Source organism: Drosophila montana, unplaced genomic scaffold (assembly GCF_035044405.1).
Source record: "Drosophila montana isolate Dmon_TW-CO22-7 unplaced genomic scaffold, ASM3504440v1 contig_2747_1, whole genome shotgun sequence".
In the NCBI taxonomy this organism is placed as follows: Eukaryota; Metazoa; Arthropoda; class Insecta; order Diptera; family Drosophilidae; genus Drosophila; species Drosophila montana.
Window position 1 is genome coordinate 766593 of NW_026997619.1, and position 16943 is coordinate 783535.

The window sequence follows — 16943 nt, forward strand, 5'->3', positions numbered from 1 at the left end:
TGCTGAATAACATTTATATATATGTTTTAATATATATTTAATGCGCATATGGTTATGTATGTACTTGTCGTAAATAATTGAAGTATACATTTATATTCGTATATATTTAGTTAGTTAGTTGCTTTGTTTTGTTTTGTTTTTTTTTTTAATATATATGTATTGTTCCTTAATTATGCTTGCACAAAAAACCTTTAATAGGTATGACCATAAACATGTGGTTGCCTGTTTATGTTAATGTGTGTAATTTTGTATGTTTAGTTTAGTTTTATGTTTTATTTATTTATTTTTTTTTCAATTAATTTTTTTAGTATATTTAAGTTGTTAAGTGGCCTCAGCCAGCATAATTTTTTTTCTGCTGGTTTTACAATTTTTTTTGTGATTATTTTTTGTATTTATTTTGGTTTTTTGTTTTTGTTGCTTAATAACACAAACTTTCGGCCAAGTGGCTAAATATTCAGATGGTTATATATATATATGTTATACACATCGATATTTGTTAAATGTTTGTCAATTAATCTTAATATTATAATTGTTCTTTTACTTTTCGTTTAATTTCCAAAAATGTATGAAAGCCTGCGCTTGGGTATTTGTTTTTGCTTAAGTATATTTAATTGAAACATACAGCAACATATGTTTTGCATTTTAATTTTGCATATATATATATGTGTTTGTTGGTTAATCAATTTTTAATTACGACACATATATATATATATATTTGGATGTATGATATATGCGTGTTATATGTTTTTTTTTGTTAGATATATAGATATACATACACATATGTAGTTCATATATTATTTGTATTTATTTGTATTTGTATATCATTTGATTAAATGATACATTGAAATAACCGAAACAAGTGTAAATTAATTAAATCGAAATCTCTTAATTTAGTACAGTTTTGGGTTGAACGTCATATGTATTTCACACTAATCTAGCCACAACAAATCTTGCTCCAAAGCGGATTACTTTGATCGTATCGAGGGATTCGCTAGACATTCGGGTACGACACGCTCCAAGAACTCGAAACACAACACAGTAAATCTCTTCGTGTAGGCCTATAACTAGGGTTCTGCGCTCTTCTGTCCGGGTCAAGTTCGGTCTTCTCTTCTTCTTCGTCTTGTTTTGTTTTATAGTATTCTTGTCAGTTTGTCCAAAGTTAAGATGTGCGTATTTACAGCCTGTCCAGCGTTGCGTAGGTATTCCGTATATTTTTAAAGGTCAGCTTGCGTTTATAGGAACTCAAACCATTTTGTAATCGGTTCGTCTGTCATTAAATCTGTCCGGGTTTCGTGCCATCCGCTGCCGGAGAACCTAAAGCCTGTCTACCGTCTGGTATCGCTCGATAGGATCCAAGTGCCTCCCTTAAGGCATATTGTTGCATATTATACCTAATCCTTTAATATAGTTGCTTTTTTATGCATTTGGAGCTTTACACTCAGAGCTCCAGTGGGAGCTTGTGCTTGGCGTAAAACTCCTGGGTCATATTGTACCGTTGCGTCGTAAGCTTTATGCTAATAGCTGTCTGTACGGGTTTAAGTTTTGTCAATTTACCAATTGTTTGTTTTGTTTTGTTTTGTTTTGTTTTGTATATCTATGTTACACCATCAATGAAAATAGCTTGAGGAAATGATAAATTCTGTGCCTGAATAATGCACCCATACATATCGTATATATCGTATGCTGTGAATATGTTATGTCTTAATATATATAATCATATATATATATGCCTTTTTTTAAATATATTTGTTTATATATTATTTTGTTCTTTTTCTTATCTCTTTTTTTTTTTTTGTATGTTATGTGTAAGTTCCGTTCAATTTTCTACGCATGGTTGTTGTTTTTACTTTAAATATAATATTATTATGTCAAATATACATCAATAATTGTCTTTTATAGATATATGTTTATATGTTTTACGCTTTTTGCTACAATACATTTAGAGTTTTTTTGCATTAACTTCTTCTTCGTCTTCTTCTTCTTCTCCGTTTTAGTACACTTATTTAATTTGTTTTGTCGAAGAACATTTGGAAATATTTTGTTTGTAATTTGTATTTAATTAACACTGAAAAAACTGCTTGTTTTTTTAAATGAATGGAAAAAACGCACTACGAAATATTTATTTGTTTTTTTTTAAACTGTAAACTTTAAATTTTTCTTTAATACTTTCTACCACGTTAATAAGTTTTTTTTTTTGTTTTTTTTTTTTGGAGATTTTTGCAAGCCACGAGTTGTTATTGGGCTTGCCACAGTTATTGTAATATTGTTTTTCATTTGCTTTTGTGTTGTGTGCGAAAATTTCGTTTTAGTTTTTAATGAAACGTTGTTTTTGTAACGAAGGAAATGCTAACAAATAAATCTTGCGTCTAGGTAAATTTTCTTTTTTCGTTTTAGATATTCTCTTAATATTATTAAGTTGACATTTGGTTTTCAAAAAGTTGCTTTTGTTTTTTTTTTTTCGTTTTAAACTACAAATAACTCATTTATGTAATTTAACACCAACTGCTACAGAAAACTGTTAAATATTTAGTATTTTTTATGGGTATTTTTTCCAGTATTTTTTTTTGTTGCTTTGCATTAGGTTACATCTTCATTTTTTCCGGCGTTTTTCATCAACTTGTTTGCTATTCATTCATTTTTGATATTTTTTTGTTTATATGTAATTTTTTTTTGGTTTTTGAATAATTTGCACTTACTTAACTAGTTTGTATTATCTTTAGTCATTTGGGGTATCTTTTGTAGTCATTTGTATCTTTGTGGCTGTTCCTTGTTTGGTGTCCAGTGTAGCGTGTGATGCAGTATTTTTAATATACCGCAATTAAACCATGTGTTCATTTGCTAAGTTCCTGTTTTACATTTTGCTAATTGTCCTTTTGAAACATTCAAAGGGTCATGCCTGAGTGGGGAATTCATTTAGTATTTGATAGTATTTTCTTATGTTGTGTGCGTGTAGTAGATGTGTTTCTCAATGTGTGTGTGTGTGTGTGTGTGTGGGTGTGTATTAAGTGTTGTCTTATGCCTGAAAAGGCATTAATTAACAATTTTGAGTTTAAACTTTATCTATTCTTAAAGCTTCGATATCTAGATGTTTATCTTTCCTTCATATATGTGTGTGAAACACGCTCCTAAACCAACCATGTATTCATCCCGGGTATATTTCTTTGCAAACCCGTACAATTTGCGAGCAACGCTTTTAGCTGCCTCGAAATCAGATGAGAGATACATGAGTTTAAAACGCGACCACAAATTGTGCGAACCTGCAGCTAGCTTCAAATGCCATTCTCGTATTTACTTTTTTTTTTAAATGATACATTTTTTTTGTTTTTTAGGATTGGCTTAATGACAAACAGAATATAGAATAGAATATATAGGTATACATATAAAATTTCGCATACATATGGTTTGGTAAAACAATATTCAAATATGTTTTGGTTGGAAAATTACACGCAGATATTTTTGTAGTTAGTCGATGAGACATAAGTTTTATATATAAATATTGACACTCACCATATTGTATATGAATAATGTATATTGTATATATATTTATAATATTTTGTTTTTGTTTTTTTCTCGTTCAATATATATATAATAATAAACTTGTATAATTAATTGTCATAGCCATCAATAGCGTCTTGTAACTGTTGTAAATAGAACTTTGAGTTTAGTTTTTGGTTTTTGGTTTTTTTTTTCTGTTTGTTTAGGTACAAATTTTGCATTCATTTGTATGCGGTATGTATATGTATATGTCTGCTCTTGTATATGTATATGTATGTGTATGTGGCAAGTGTGTGTGTGTGTGTGTGTGTGTGTGTGTTTGTCTGTATTTGTGTTTGGTTTTTGCGGCATATGTATACCATTTGTTTTCTTGTATTTTCCGCTGGTTATTTCAAGCACATCGATTAGAGAGTTTACATAAAAGTATGGGGTATTCATATGGTATCGTATCGTATTTTATGCCAACATCGATATAAGTATGTAAAATGCATTCATAGTTGAATTTAAATGCTTAACGTCTACACACATATGTATATATATATAAATAACTTTTGTCCTGTATAACACTCAAATATGTTTCGCGTATTTCGTTTATATATATATAAATATGTATATATGTACTAGTTAAAAATATGTGCATGTTTCATTTGCTGGACCGCACAACGCCGCACAACACACACTTTTCATAAACCAAAACCAGAGACGCGCTCCGAATGTCACGGGCTGGTGTTGCACCCGGAGCTGCGTGCCGGCCGTGTGGCAAGTTGTGCGGCTGCGTTGCACGGTTGTTCCCAACAGGTTTTCTTTGCTTCTTAGTGCAATTTGTGCTGAACATAGGCTAAATACACACTTGTATATTGTGTATATCGTATATATATATATATATTGTAACTGAACGATTAAATTGTATTTCCAACGCTAGCCGACCATGTTTTGCCCTTTTCGAACCTTCCGAGTGCTTATACCAAAGTATATATGTATATATTTCGAACAAAAACCGTTTATCTTTAATACTTACTACAACAACTAAATTAAAGACCCCCGAAACGCTGCAACAACGTGATTTGAACTAAAAGTTGTTTTCTTTTTTTTGTTTTGTTTTTTTGTTGTTGTTTTTTTCTGTTTGACGCGTCTACTTCGTCGCTGCCTGCGTCTTTGGCTCAGCGGACACCTTGGGCTGCCCCTTGGCCTGCACCTTCTCCTTTTGCTGCTCCTTCTCCTTCTGCTGCTCCTTCTCCTTCTGCTGCTCCTTTTCCTTGGCTGCCGCGGCTGCCGCAGCCTTGCTGCTGCTGGTGGGTGCTTCCTCTTCGGCCGCCTCCTGCGCCTTGTCCTCTTTGAGCGGCTCCTTGGTGGTAGAGGCGCCGCCACTTTCCTTGTCCAGCTCACGCTTCTCGCCGGACGTATTCGCCGGCAGAGCCTTTAGTATGGCATGCACTTCCTCGGCGACGGCCATCAGCACGAACTCGAACTGTTGACGCGTGGCCACCACGCCGGCGCGCTGATCCCTCAGATGCTCCAGCGTGGCGGCAATGTCAATTTCGCGTGCACCCTTGTTCATGCGTCCCAGCACCAGATCCAACAGTATGTAGGACCCAGTGCGTCCGGCGCCAGCGCTGCCATGCACCACAATAGGGCAGGAGCGGCCACGATACGACTTGTTCACCTTGCTGGAGGGTTTTCAATGCAAAAGAGAAAGAAGAGAGATAAGTAAGCATCAAATGGGAACTATCTGCTGAATCGCTACGCACCGTCTAAAGTCCAGCAGCGCCTTGGCTTGCGGCGGCACGCCCATCTGCGGCCAGGACAGGAAATGGAATTGGGTGACGGTGCGGGTTTCGCTAGTGCGCAGATTTTTCAAGTAGAAAGAACGTACGAGGTAATCATCACACCAAATGTGCTCGCTAACCAAGTGAACCTATTGAGATGAGTTGAAATCGAATCTTAGTTAAGCTTGCGAGGGGTTAGGGGAGTTGCAGGCAGCTCACCTCATAGATGTGATAGACCTCAGCTCCCTCTTCCGGCCAGTAGCGCGCACAGGCGACCTCTCCATTCTCCTGCAGGCGACAAAGGGCGACTATAACAACGGCGCCCTGCTCCCAAATCATTTGCCAAAAGTGCGCCAACGTTGAGGGTAGCGGACCCTGGGCAGCCACATAAGCGGGTGCACGGGGATCGTGATCGGTCTGGCGGGGGGGAAAAACAATATTTTGTGGGGTTTGAGAGTGAACAGTAAAGTGCAGAAAAAATATGGAGTGGCCAAAATCCTTAAGTATCTTGATACTAGCTTCAGCTGTTAATCAAATCTAAGGCTGAGTCTCTTTGAAAGATAAAAGAAAATGCTGTGTATAATGGGGTTATCACATATCGTCTCAATTGTTCCTGTGAAAAGTTATTTATACCTATTTCACACACTTTCGCACTAGCTTGAATATCGTATGTGAGAAAATACGATAAGCTACGTAAGAAAATGCCGTGTAAAATGTGGTTATCACATTTCGTCTCAATTGTTCCGATGCCAAAGATATTTAAATTTATTTCACACAATTAGCCACTTTCGGCACTAGCGTGAATATCGTTTGTGGAAAAATACGATAAACTACATAAGAAAATGCCGTGTAATATGTGGCTATCACATTTTGTGCCATTTCTTCCGATGCACTACTTGTTTCACCCACTTTCGACACTAGCGTGAATATCGTATTTGAAAAATAAACACGATAAACTACGTAAGAAAATGCTGTGTATAATGGGACTGTCACATTTCGTCTCCATTGTTCCGATGCCAAAGATATTTAAATTTATTTCACACAATTAGCCACTTTCGGCACTAGCGTGAATATCGTATTTGAAAAAAATACGATAAACTACTTAAGAAAATGCTGTGTTTAATGTGGCTATCACATTTCGTCTCAATTGTTCCGATGCAAAAGTTATTTATATTTATTTCATACACTTTCGGCACTAGCGTGAATATCGCATGTGCAAAAATACGATAAACTAGCACAGAAATATTACTCTGATCTAAATCAGCTCTGTTTACAAATCGCATATGCACAATTCCAATATCTGTAAGCCTTAAAGCTTTCGTGACCAGCTTTTGCTTTTAATGTTTACTAGATAAATACTTGATATTAAATATATAAGAAATGTCTACTCACAATTGTTGAAGCATTCACATAGTCGAGACCCTCAGCATTGGCCAAGTGATTGAGAACCACCCGCGAGTGATCGTAGGGCAGCGGAGCGCCAGGTCGATTCAAATTGGCGCACTGCGGCTGGGAGGCGGCATCTCGAGCGCTCGGCTCGGCCTCGTAGCGGCAAAGCGCCTCCCACTCGCGCTGCAAACGTCCCTTGTTGCGCAGATGATCCTCCATATAAGACTGCACAATTTGTTCGATTATTAAGTGGGGTAGGATTTAGAGGGTGGGGGGGGGGTTGCTACGTACCAGCACCATGTGTCCGGTTGAGATGTCCATGTTCGTCAATGCTGGCTCCTCGCTCCACGATGAGGTGCTGGAGCGCGAGGATGGTGGTCGGCCCTCGTTCTCCTTGCTCAGCGACATGATGCGTCCGCTGTGCGGCTGCTCAGTGGTATTCGAACCGGCAGCACCACTGCCACCAGCACCACCAGCCCCACCACCATTGCCAGTCGCTGTGTTGCCATTCTTGCCGGCCATGCGCGCGCGGCACAGCTCCTGGTAATCCTTGCTACAGCTCTCGGCGCCCGACATGCCCGACTGCAAGCCGCCCAGCTTATCGCGCTTGCGATCGTGTCGCTTGATCAGAATCAGCGTCACAAAGATCACAATCACAGCCGCTGCGCCCGCACCGGCGAACATGTACGCCATAATATGGGTCACATCCGGTCCCTGTTCGGCGAGCTCAATCCGTGACGCGGAAATGCTCGGATCGCGCAGATCCTTGACCCGATCCCCGACGCCGGCGTGCAGCACATAGAAGCCGACGCGTCGCTGGATGTTATTTTTGACGCCGCGGTTCTCATTGATGTAGCGCGCCACATCTGCGGCCGTCTTGCGCTCGGGGTTGTTTGAGTCCACCCGGAAGCTGACTTCGTGTGGTTGAACGCTGCAATTCGTGACGATAGATTAATTAGGGAAAAGTAAAGGACTTAAGTATCACGAAATTACATTAAAATTTAGATGAAAACAATAGCACTCACTTATGATAAGTTACAATGACCATAAACCTTAACTACAAATTTTACAAGGAACATAAAAGCAACGTCCAATAAGCAAAGTATCTCTACAACTTAAAAATCGTTCTTTAAAAGTTGTAAAAAATTATAAAATCTAATCAGAAACAATACAGTGCCTGTAAACTTAAAAAAGTAGTTCCATATAAAAATATACCTCAATTTTTCTAATGGAATGGTAAAACAAAATTAAAAAAAAAGGAAAATTCAGGCTTTGCTTTTGAAATAACAGCGATAAGTTACAATGCTCTTTAAACTCCATGTTAATTTTAATCATGAACATGAAACCTAAACCTGAAAACATATCGCAAAAAGTATATTCCTCAGCCACAGCTTCAAATCAGATATTGTATTATTATAAATTACAATGCACTTTAAAGTTCATGTTAGCTTTTACCATGAGCATGCAACCTACGTTAAATAAGAAAAGTATCCCTGCATGTGTAGTATTTGCGCCAGCTCATTCATAATGCGCTGCCCATCGTACCAGCTGTCGATACTGCAAGAGACGAGACCCAGTCAAGCAAATGAGAATATCTCCAGTTAATAAAGTACTTACGGGTTCTTGACGAACACATGCGCATATTCAGTGTCTACGGTGTGCGGCGCATGATCCTCGTCCGAGTGCTGCTCGTTGACCAGCTTCTTCTTCTTGTACGGCTCGTTGACATCGCCGCCTTTGACGTGGGCGGGCATCACCTCCTTGTTGACATCCTCCGTGTGCAGTCGCGGCTTCTCCGTGCCCAGTTGGTGGCTCAGCTCAGCCGGTGGCCCCAGCTGCGGACCCGGCTTCTTCACATCGAGCCGCTCGTGACGCGCAAAGCCCAACATGTTGGCCAGCAGCGTTTGCTTGATATCCGCCGGCTCATCCGCCTGGGCCGAGTCCGTCAGCTGCTGCTCCTCCTGCGGCACAAGCAGCATGCCACCCTCCGTGAACACGCGCTGATTGTTCTGGGCGCGCGGATAGCTATTGGAGGCCAGCATGGCCTCCTCCTCCAAGGGTGTCAGCGAGTTGCGCCGCAAGCTGCTCTCAAATGCCAGCTCCTGCTGTTCCTGGGCACTGAGGTCCGGCCGACGCTTCATCAGCTCCGGCTGCGGCTCGACCAACGGCTCCTGGGGCAGGCCCTGCTCGTTGGCCAGCTCACGGAAGAAGGAACGCTTGGGCGGCTCCGCGGGCTGATGCTGCTGTCCTCCACGACGCTTCAGCGGCGCATAGTTGTCCGGAAAGTATAGCTCACTGGATTCGTTCAGCTCCTCGGGCAAGTAGACGGGCACGGCCTGCGGCTGATCCTCCTGCTGCTGCTGCTGTTGCTTGTGCTGCTGATGCTGCTGCTGCTCGACAATGGCCTCTAGCTGGTCCATGGCATTCGCCGGCTGTGGCTTGCGCTGATACGGCTGCGGATCGGGCTCGGAGTCGGCCAGTATTTGGTAGAGCTCCAGACGATTCTGTTGCTCTGCCTTCGCGTTGCCATCCTGCTCGGCGAGTCGCAGCTGCTGCTCGCGTTCCATGCGCTGCCGTTCCGTATCCAAGAAGGCATCCATTACGCTCGGCAGCTCCAGCTGCGTGCTCTTCGTATGCCCGTCCAGCTTGCCAAAGTGTTCCAGTTCGAGCGGATCGTGACGCAGTCGCCGCCGATCCTGCAGCTGCAGCTGATGCAAAATGCTATTGAAGCCGCTGTCCTGCGGCTGCTTCTTGCGCAGCGTCGGATAGAATTGCGCCGGCCTGGCTGGCAGCAGCTGCTCGTAATAGTCCACATTCGCCTCCAGCTGCTCGACGGGCTCCGGTGGTGTGAAGCGCACGTAGGCTAACGCGCTAGCCGGATCACCGAATTCGGGTGGGGACGGCGCCAGATTGGCGCACAGATTCGGTGGCAGCTGCTGTTGGCGCTGCAGCGAGAAGAGCGCTCCCTGGATCCGGCACTGCACATAATGATGGTCCCAGCCTAGGCCGGCGCCCTGCAGCTCCTCCAGCATGGTTGCCAGCAGACGTGATTGGTCCTCGGTGAGCGGTGTCCTGCAATGCGAACACACAATTAAACCCTGCATTTAAATTCAAACAAGCTTAATTACTTCTCAATGTCCTCCACGTCGACTCCAGTGGTTGGTATGCACTTGCCAAAGATGTTGTCTGCGAATGCAAATTATTCCACAATTTTAATAGGCCATGTAACTGCATTAATAGCGCGTGTCTTACACAATCCATCTTCACCCGCTCCCCTGCCCCACACACACACACATCAGGAACCTTTTGTTTTCACCCTGATTTACGAGCATTTAAATGCATATCCCTGCTGCAGCTTGTCTCGAACATCATTTGCATAATGTAAATGCGCTGTTGGAGGTGTGCAAAAAAACTGCGTGTGCAGTTCCCAGCTACACAATACCTACACCCATGTGTGTATACACCGGCAAAAATGATCAGTACACTTCTCGCTGTCTGTACCTATTTTTCTAAATTTTTATTATTCATTATAGTAATTTAACTGATGTGATCTTGTGAATATATGCCTTATGCAAAAGGAGGCTTCTCCGAAAACATAAAGTGTATATCTATATTCTATATTATTGATCAGCATCAAAAGCCAATTCAATCTGTGTTAGCTTCGTTTTTCTATCCGTTTATCTGTCCCTCGATCTCAGAGACCAGCTAGAGACATGATATATTCAACATAGTTCTTTCTATTGCCTGCGCATCGATTTAAATCGATATTGAATAACTAATTTGTGAGCATAGCTCAGAGACTATGCGGGCTAAACCCATCAAATTTGGTATGTAGACTCTTCCGTAGTATATACAGATCCAAAACTTATCCAAATTCGGAATATTTTTTGGATAACCAACCCTATTATCCACCAAATTTTAAAACAAGCATTTTTGGGTGCATAGTTTTATGCCTAGGTAGCTATTAAAGAAAGATATTTGCATTTCAGAGTATCTCTCAGTCGAGCACACTCGACTAGTTATTTTTAAGAATTTTTCAGGGTATTTGAGAATTTACCTATTACAAATAGCAAAATCGTATGAGGCTTAGCAAACTTTGACACTTGAAATCCGTCTTATTTTATGGCCACATTTTTTTTCCGAGTGCACCTTCCCCTTTCATGCTGGCGTGCGAACATTTTTTGCTCTTTGCCTTTGCAATTTTCACAGTTTTTCACAGGTTTTCTACGAGCAGCAGCTGCAATTGTTCCGGCCACCCCACAGCCATTCACAAGTTTCGCATTGCTTACATAAGTAATTGAGTGTGTTCTCGATAATGCACTGGCGAGAACAAGCCTCTGCACCCTACATCCTGCGCCCTAAGTCCTGCACTCTGCCCCCAATTTGTTTGGGTGTCCTTTTTAGAATGTGCCTGGCATTCAAGCGCTTGGCAAATACGAAAATGTACTCCAGCCCCGGGAAAATAGGTCCCAAAACTCAGCTGTGCCCGAACGCAATTTGACCCACAAATGCTTTTTGGTTTTTAGGGTCTAAAGCGCATTTTTGCTAACTGTTGGCAATCGCTGTTCCCCTCTCTCTCTCTCTCTCTCTCTCTCTCTCTGTGTGTGAAGTCGTTTTATATTGCAGGCCCGCCTGCTATTGAGCACTTAGTGCAATTGAGCACCCCTTGAGGCTGCAGTCCAGGTTTCGAATGAACACCGCTCCAAGACGTGTCATTAAAAATGTTCAAGTGCTCAAAAACATCACTAAATTGAAGGGCTACGAACTGCAGTCTGCAAGGAGCGTGCACTGTGTGCAAGTTGCAAACCTGGTGCTAAAAATATTTACTTTAAGTAAAGATTCTTAAAATTAGATTTAATTTAAAATTCTTGAAGTGGAAGAAAACTAAATTGTAAGGATAGAGCCTAGCGCTTTGGTTTATACACACTTTTGCTTGCTTTATTTAGGCACTGGAAAATTGATAAAGATCGGACTACAAGCACCGAAGTTAACCAAGATTGCATTCCCCATATAAAGTGTGGTACTTAGGGAAGAAGAAGCACAGCTGCTTTATGTGTCCGTGTGTGTATGTGTATGTGTGCGTGTTTTTTGGGTATGCGCGTATAGAAGATTGCTAGAATATTTGTAATGGCAGAATAGAATACACAGATCAAGGATCTTTGATTTTATAGCTAGAAGTAGGTTCAGGGTATCTGCTAGTCGGGCATACCCCAACTAGCGTAATCTTGAATCTTTTCATTTTATACTTATGCTCCGGAAAGTGTTCGTAAATTTTGAAAGCTTCCATAAATAGGACATATCTTTTCTTTATCTTCAGCTCGCAGCTAAAGTTTCACATTTCGGCACGTATTTAATATTTTATCCCATATTTCATATCAAATATTTAATTGTGAGTTCTTCTGGTTCCACCAATGTCAAGTTTATTATTTTAGATGGTTCCACTTCGTGCTTAAATTTCATGAGTTGGGAAAACCCTAGATTTTCGCGGCCCTTGATTTCCGTCTGGCTTGATAGCATCAAGTAATCCTACGCTTTTAAGTTGTGTTCTATGCTCTTCCTCTTATTAATTTTCAGCTTTTATCAGCTGTTTTATTGTTGTCTACATTATTATGCTCCGGCAGTCGAATAAGTGAATATCTATTAAATGTAGCTAGTAAAAGTGATTTCTACATAAAATAGTCTAATGTAGGACGGGACAAATGGGTCATAAAACATTTTGTTCTTTATTTTGTTTTCCTTGGAAAATCTGTTATTTTTATTAGCATAAGCTAGGACTTTAAACTATCAAGCTAACTTTTTCAAAAGAACGGGCTGCCATTTCTCTACTCTAGTCCAGGACTCTGTTTAAAATATCTACCTATTTTTAATAAAACGTGATATATTTCGTTATTCCTTTGCATATATTTAAGCACGCTCCCAACTATTCTTTGTAACCGAAAAAAACCCCTAGCCATTAACTGAAAATGGCCCAAAGATGTGTATCGATTGCCCAAACTAGCCGAAGTCATTTTAAATATCATATTTCCACACAGTTGATAAACACGCAACCGCTGACACTTCATAAACACACAATCGGATGCTGTTGTTGTAGTTGTCGTTGTTGTTGTTGTTGTTGTTGTTGTTAGTAGGGTATATCGAGTTAATCGAGTGTTGTCGCTGATATCTCAACTTACCATCGTAACAGACCTCGGAGTGGGGTATGCAAAGCGTCCTAACAAACTGGCAGCCTGAAAGAAAACAAAGAAAATGCGAGACATGAAAGAGTTGTTAACAATCACAAAAAAAAAAAATAGACGAAGAAAAAACAAATGTGAGCAAGAAAAGCGAGAATAATGGGCACAACAACAACAACAACAACAGCAGCAGCAAGTTTTCAGTTAAGACATAATCATGTGGTAAAAGCCAAATCAGCATTACCCACACTCTGGGCAAACTCTGGCCGGGGGTGTGTATCTGCCATGCCACGCCCCACTAACCCAACCGCCCAACACACACGCCCAGTACAGATCACACGGCTAGGAGTTTTGGCACGTCGCCATTTTGTCGCTGTCTGTTTGTTGTTGTTGTTGTTGTTGTTGTTGGTGTCATGTGCCACTTGCTTGGCTCTTGGCTAAATAAACGCTTTTTATGAGCATGTCGCACATGACACACACACGCGCACACACACCTACACACCCGCAGCACAGAACAAACGAGAGACAAACTGCAAAATATCTCTCGACAGCATGCCCAAAAATGCTGCTTAGTCAAATAGCTCTGGTTGCCAGGCTTGTTCCGCATGTTGTTGTTGTTGCTTTTGCTGCTGCTGCTGTTGCTGCTGCTTCTTCTTCTTGTTGCTGCTGCTGCTGTGACGTCAAGACCCGCAGGCGTGTTTGCGGCTGAGCTGCGTCTGCCTGGCTAAAAAATGTCGCACTTTCTTGTCGCCCCAAACAACACACGTACGGCACGTCAACGCCTGTCATTATACAAACAGAGCAGCCCTACCCCCAAAACCCGCCCTCCGCCCACCCACACCCTCAGCAACTGACAGTCCCTTAAAAAAAACTTTGTTTTGCTTGTTCGGTTTTCTTTGGCCAGGCTTTAACTTTTGCTTGTTGACGCACACAACGTCTCTGGGCCATTAATTAAGCCACAGTAATTTGTGTGCGGGCCTAAGCTGCCAGCCCCTATTTTGCCAACCCATCAGACCCAACCAGACCCGCCACCCCAATCCTCCGCCATGCCCAATTGCCAGCGCGCCTCGCGCTGAATGTTTGTTTTTTAATTGTTGTTTAATTGCAGGACGGCCATAGCTCCAAAATTAAACTCTAGAGAGCCACTTTATATACCCTACAACAAAAATAGGGGAGGAACTCATTTACCAGAGAAACGAGTCTGTCAACTTAAAGAATTTGTAGATTAGGGTGGATAAGAGACTACAGCCAGAGCAAAACCTTTAGCTTTTCCAGACAAAAGCTGATTTATGGCATAATTAATTTTAATAATAATAAATCAACAGCTTGCCTAAAACAACTTCAAGAGCGAGCTGCAGGGCATTCGTTAGTCGTACAAGTCTGATTGCAAACACTTTGCCTCCAGGCTGAACCTTTTTTGATAAGCGCCCAAATATAATATGCATAATTTTAAGCCCTTTTCACGCCATAACAAATTTAGTTGCCTTTTATTGTTGTTGGGAGCTGTTCAAGTAAAAAGTGTTGCCTAATTCGAGGCGCAGACAAAACGAATGACTTCATCCCCTCGGTGAACTTTAACCTTGCTGTTAAAAGCAGTCAAAGTGAAGAGTCAAGTTGCAGAGGATTCTTTCATTCTATGCGAACTATCAAATGTCAATTTGCGGCCAAGTTTATCGCGCACTCAACTGCAACATTGTTGGCCAAGTTGGCCCTGTTGGCCCGGGTTTGAGCCATTTCTATAGCCTTTGACGACTTTTGTGCATTGTCAACATGACAGATTGAAGCGCACTTCATGGCCGAGCCCGAAATTGTCAATAAATGTGAAAAGTGGTTGTCAATAGCTGTCGAATGGGGCCAATGCGGCACGTGCCTGGCCAACACTTGCAACACGACACGAAACAAATGCTGTGGCAGCTCAAAACCAATTTTGTTGCCCGTCTAATTGTCTGGCCCAGCACTCAACAGCTTAAGAGCTAAATCCTTCATTTCAGGCTACTCGCATTAGCTAACACTGGCAACACCACACTTTAAGCCCTGTACAACTCATGCCTGAGCTTGCTTTTAGCCTGCACGTTTAGCACTTAATTCTGTGCACTCCGAACTCTTTAGATCAGACTGCTAATGTATTCCTCAATACCTGTACGTTACTTTCTGTAATACTGGATCTGTCAGCTACACTCTGTATTATTGAGCCCATGCAGCACCACTAGAGCTGGGTCATTCAGACTTACATGCACCCTACACTTAACGTTCTGCATCCTGGGCCAGCTTATTTACAACCTACACCCTGCACCCCACATCCTATAACCCACATCCTATAACCCTACACCCTATACCCTACACCCTACACCCTACTCCCTACTCTCTACTCCCTACACCCTACACCCTACACCCTACACCTCACACCCTACAACCATCACACTACAGCCTACATCCTTCAGCCCACACCATATGCAGCACAGAACAGGCAGCTGGACAGATCTGTAGGCCACACTTTAGCCCTACACCCCACAGCACCTACGCCCAAAGAACCCTCTTCCGGCTGTCTGTCAACATTTGTTGCGAAGCGTGAAAAAACAAATCACGCCCAACATCAAAGCCCATAAGCAGTGTCCTTAGCCGAGGCTCATAAATATGCAGGCTCATGTCCTGAGCCTTGCCAATGTGCTCTACCCGATAAGGCAACACGCGGCGTATGCGCAATATTCCACATTTCGCCTGGCCACCTACGCTGAAAAGCGCTTTGTGGTCAGTCGCAAAATAGCCGCCTGCCAAATGGCCCAATGCATAGGTGGTCCTGCCAATAAACCGAAACGAGGCTAAAGGCTTCAACTGCCAACGGCAACGCATTGCAACATCCACCAATTGGCCCCAGCCCAACCCTCCCGCCCAATTGGCCCTTTTTCTTTTGCTGCAACTTTTATTTATTTTTGCGCTCGATTTGCCGCACAAAATGCGTGAATCCTCTGCAAGTGGCGAAAAAAAAATGCTGCAGCTCTTTGAATTGATAGAGCTTCCGAAATGGGGTCTAGCCAAGGGCTGACCGGGTCTACGTGCATAAAGGGAAGCAGAAGAAGATGAACTTAGATGGACTATTACATAACTAATCTGAATAAATTTTGTGCAGTATGTTTTACTTTTTTCTTATGAATATTTTGTGCTGAATTTCAACTGGCGAGTTGCTGCCTGTTGGTCCCTTACCAAATTTACGCAGGTTCATAAATTTTTCAATTAAAATCTACAAATTTATTTAAGCCTTAATTGAGTAAAAATTATTTTGCTTATGTTAATACCAGTACATGGTGTTCTTTATGAATGTTTTTCATATCTTACTATTTTTCTTTTACAGAATGAATTCTTGAAGTTGAAAAAAAAGCGAATATAATCGAATTAATAATTGGAAATACATTGGTAAGTTTGAAAAGTATTTCCTTTTAATTTTTAAACATTTTCCAATATTTAGTCCACAAAAAACTCCTTGAATAAAAAGGCAAAAGTAGAAGTTAATCTACTCTCAAATCAGTCTAAAAGTATTGAATTCCTGATTAAAAGATAAAGAAATATTTACAAAATGTGCAAATCAGTTTTCAGCTTAACTGGCTTGAGCTTGGATTTCCAAAACTTTTTTTTACTAGTTGCCGAGAAAAAAATTGAGTTAATCACAAACCCAAGCTGAAGCCTATTTTAATAAAATTGTTAAGGTTAACCTTTGCTTAACCAAATGTAAATTGTTTGTAGATCAAGTTTTTGATTTCTCAGCTATATTTCTGAGGTTGTTCATTTTAACGAACTTATAGGCATTTTATTGGTTCAAATGGGAAACGTGATCTGAACGTTTGTCAATTTAAGATGTGTTTCTCTTAAGCTATGCGAAAATTGGCAAATTCAAAAGAGCTTTGGTCCATACTTAGACTTTGCTTAGACTTAGACCTAGAATCTAGAGATCTTTCACAGCTAGCACATACATATATATATGTATGTTTATAAGTCTTTGAAGGAAGTAATGTTTTTCGACCTTTAAAAAGTTTCTTTGCCTATGCACATCATTTATCCTGGACGCAATATTTGTGCGAAAGAAATATGTTCAGTGAAAAGTGAAAATATGTTTAGTTGAGCGATG

The 16943-nt window shown here is 41.1% G+C and overlaps 1 protein-coding gene across 2 annotated transcripts in view; it reads right to left on the bottom strand.

The window, feature by feature from the left end:
* Nucleotides 1-3619: 3619 nt before the first annotated feature.
* The window catches only part of IA-2 (tyrosine phosphatase IA-2), a 43925-nt gene continuing 30601 nt past the window's right edge, over nucleotides 3620-16943 (bottom strand). For both annotated transcript variants that reach the window (XM_064684421.1, XM_064684422.1), the window contains exons 3-11: nucleotides 12824-12877; nucleotides 9779-9836; nucleotides 8268-9722; nucleotides 8124-8207; nucleotides 6942-7581; nucleotides 6654-6875; nucleotides 5481-5678; nucleotides 5244-5410; nucleotides 3620-5162 (exon numbers count right to left, since the gene is read on the bottom strand). In XM_064684421.1, coding sequence (XP_064540491.1) covers nucleotides 4628-5162; nucleotides 5244-5410; nucleotides 5481-5678; nucleotides 6654-6875; nucleotides 6942-7581; nucleotides 8124-8207; nucleotides 8268-9722; nucleotides 9779-9836; nucleotides 12824-12877 — 3413 coding nt within the window. In that variant the 3' untranslated portion in view covers nucleotides 3620-4627. The remainder of the gene's footprint in view (nucleotides 5163-5243; nucleotides 5411-5480; nucleotides 5679-6653; nucleotides 6876-6941; nucleotides 7582-8123; nucleotides 8208-8267; nucleotides 9723-9778; nucleotides 9837-12823; nucleotides 12878-16943) is intronic.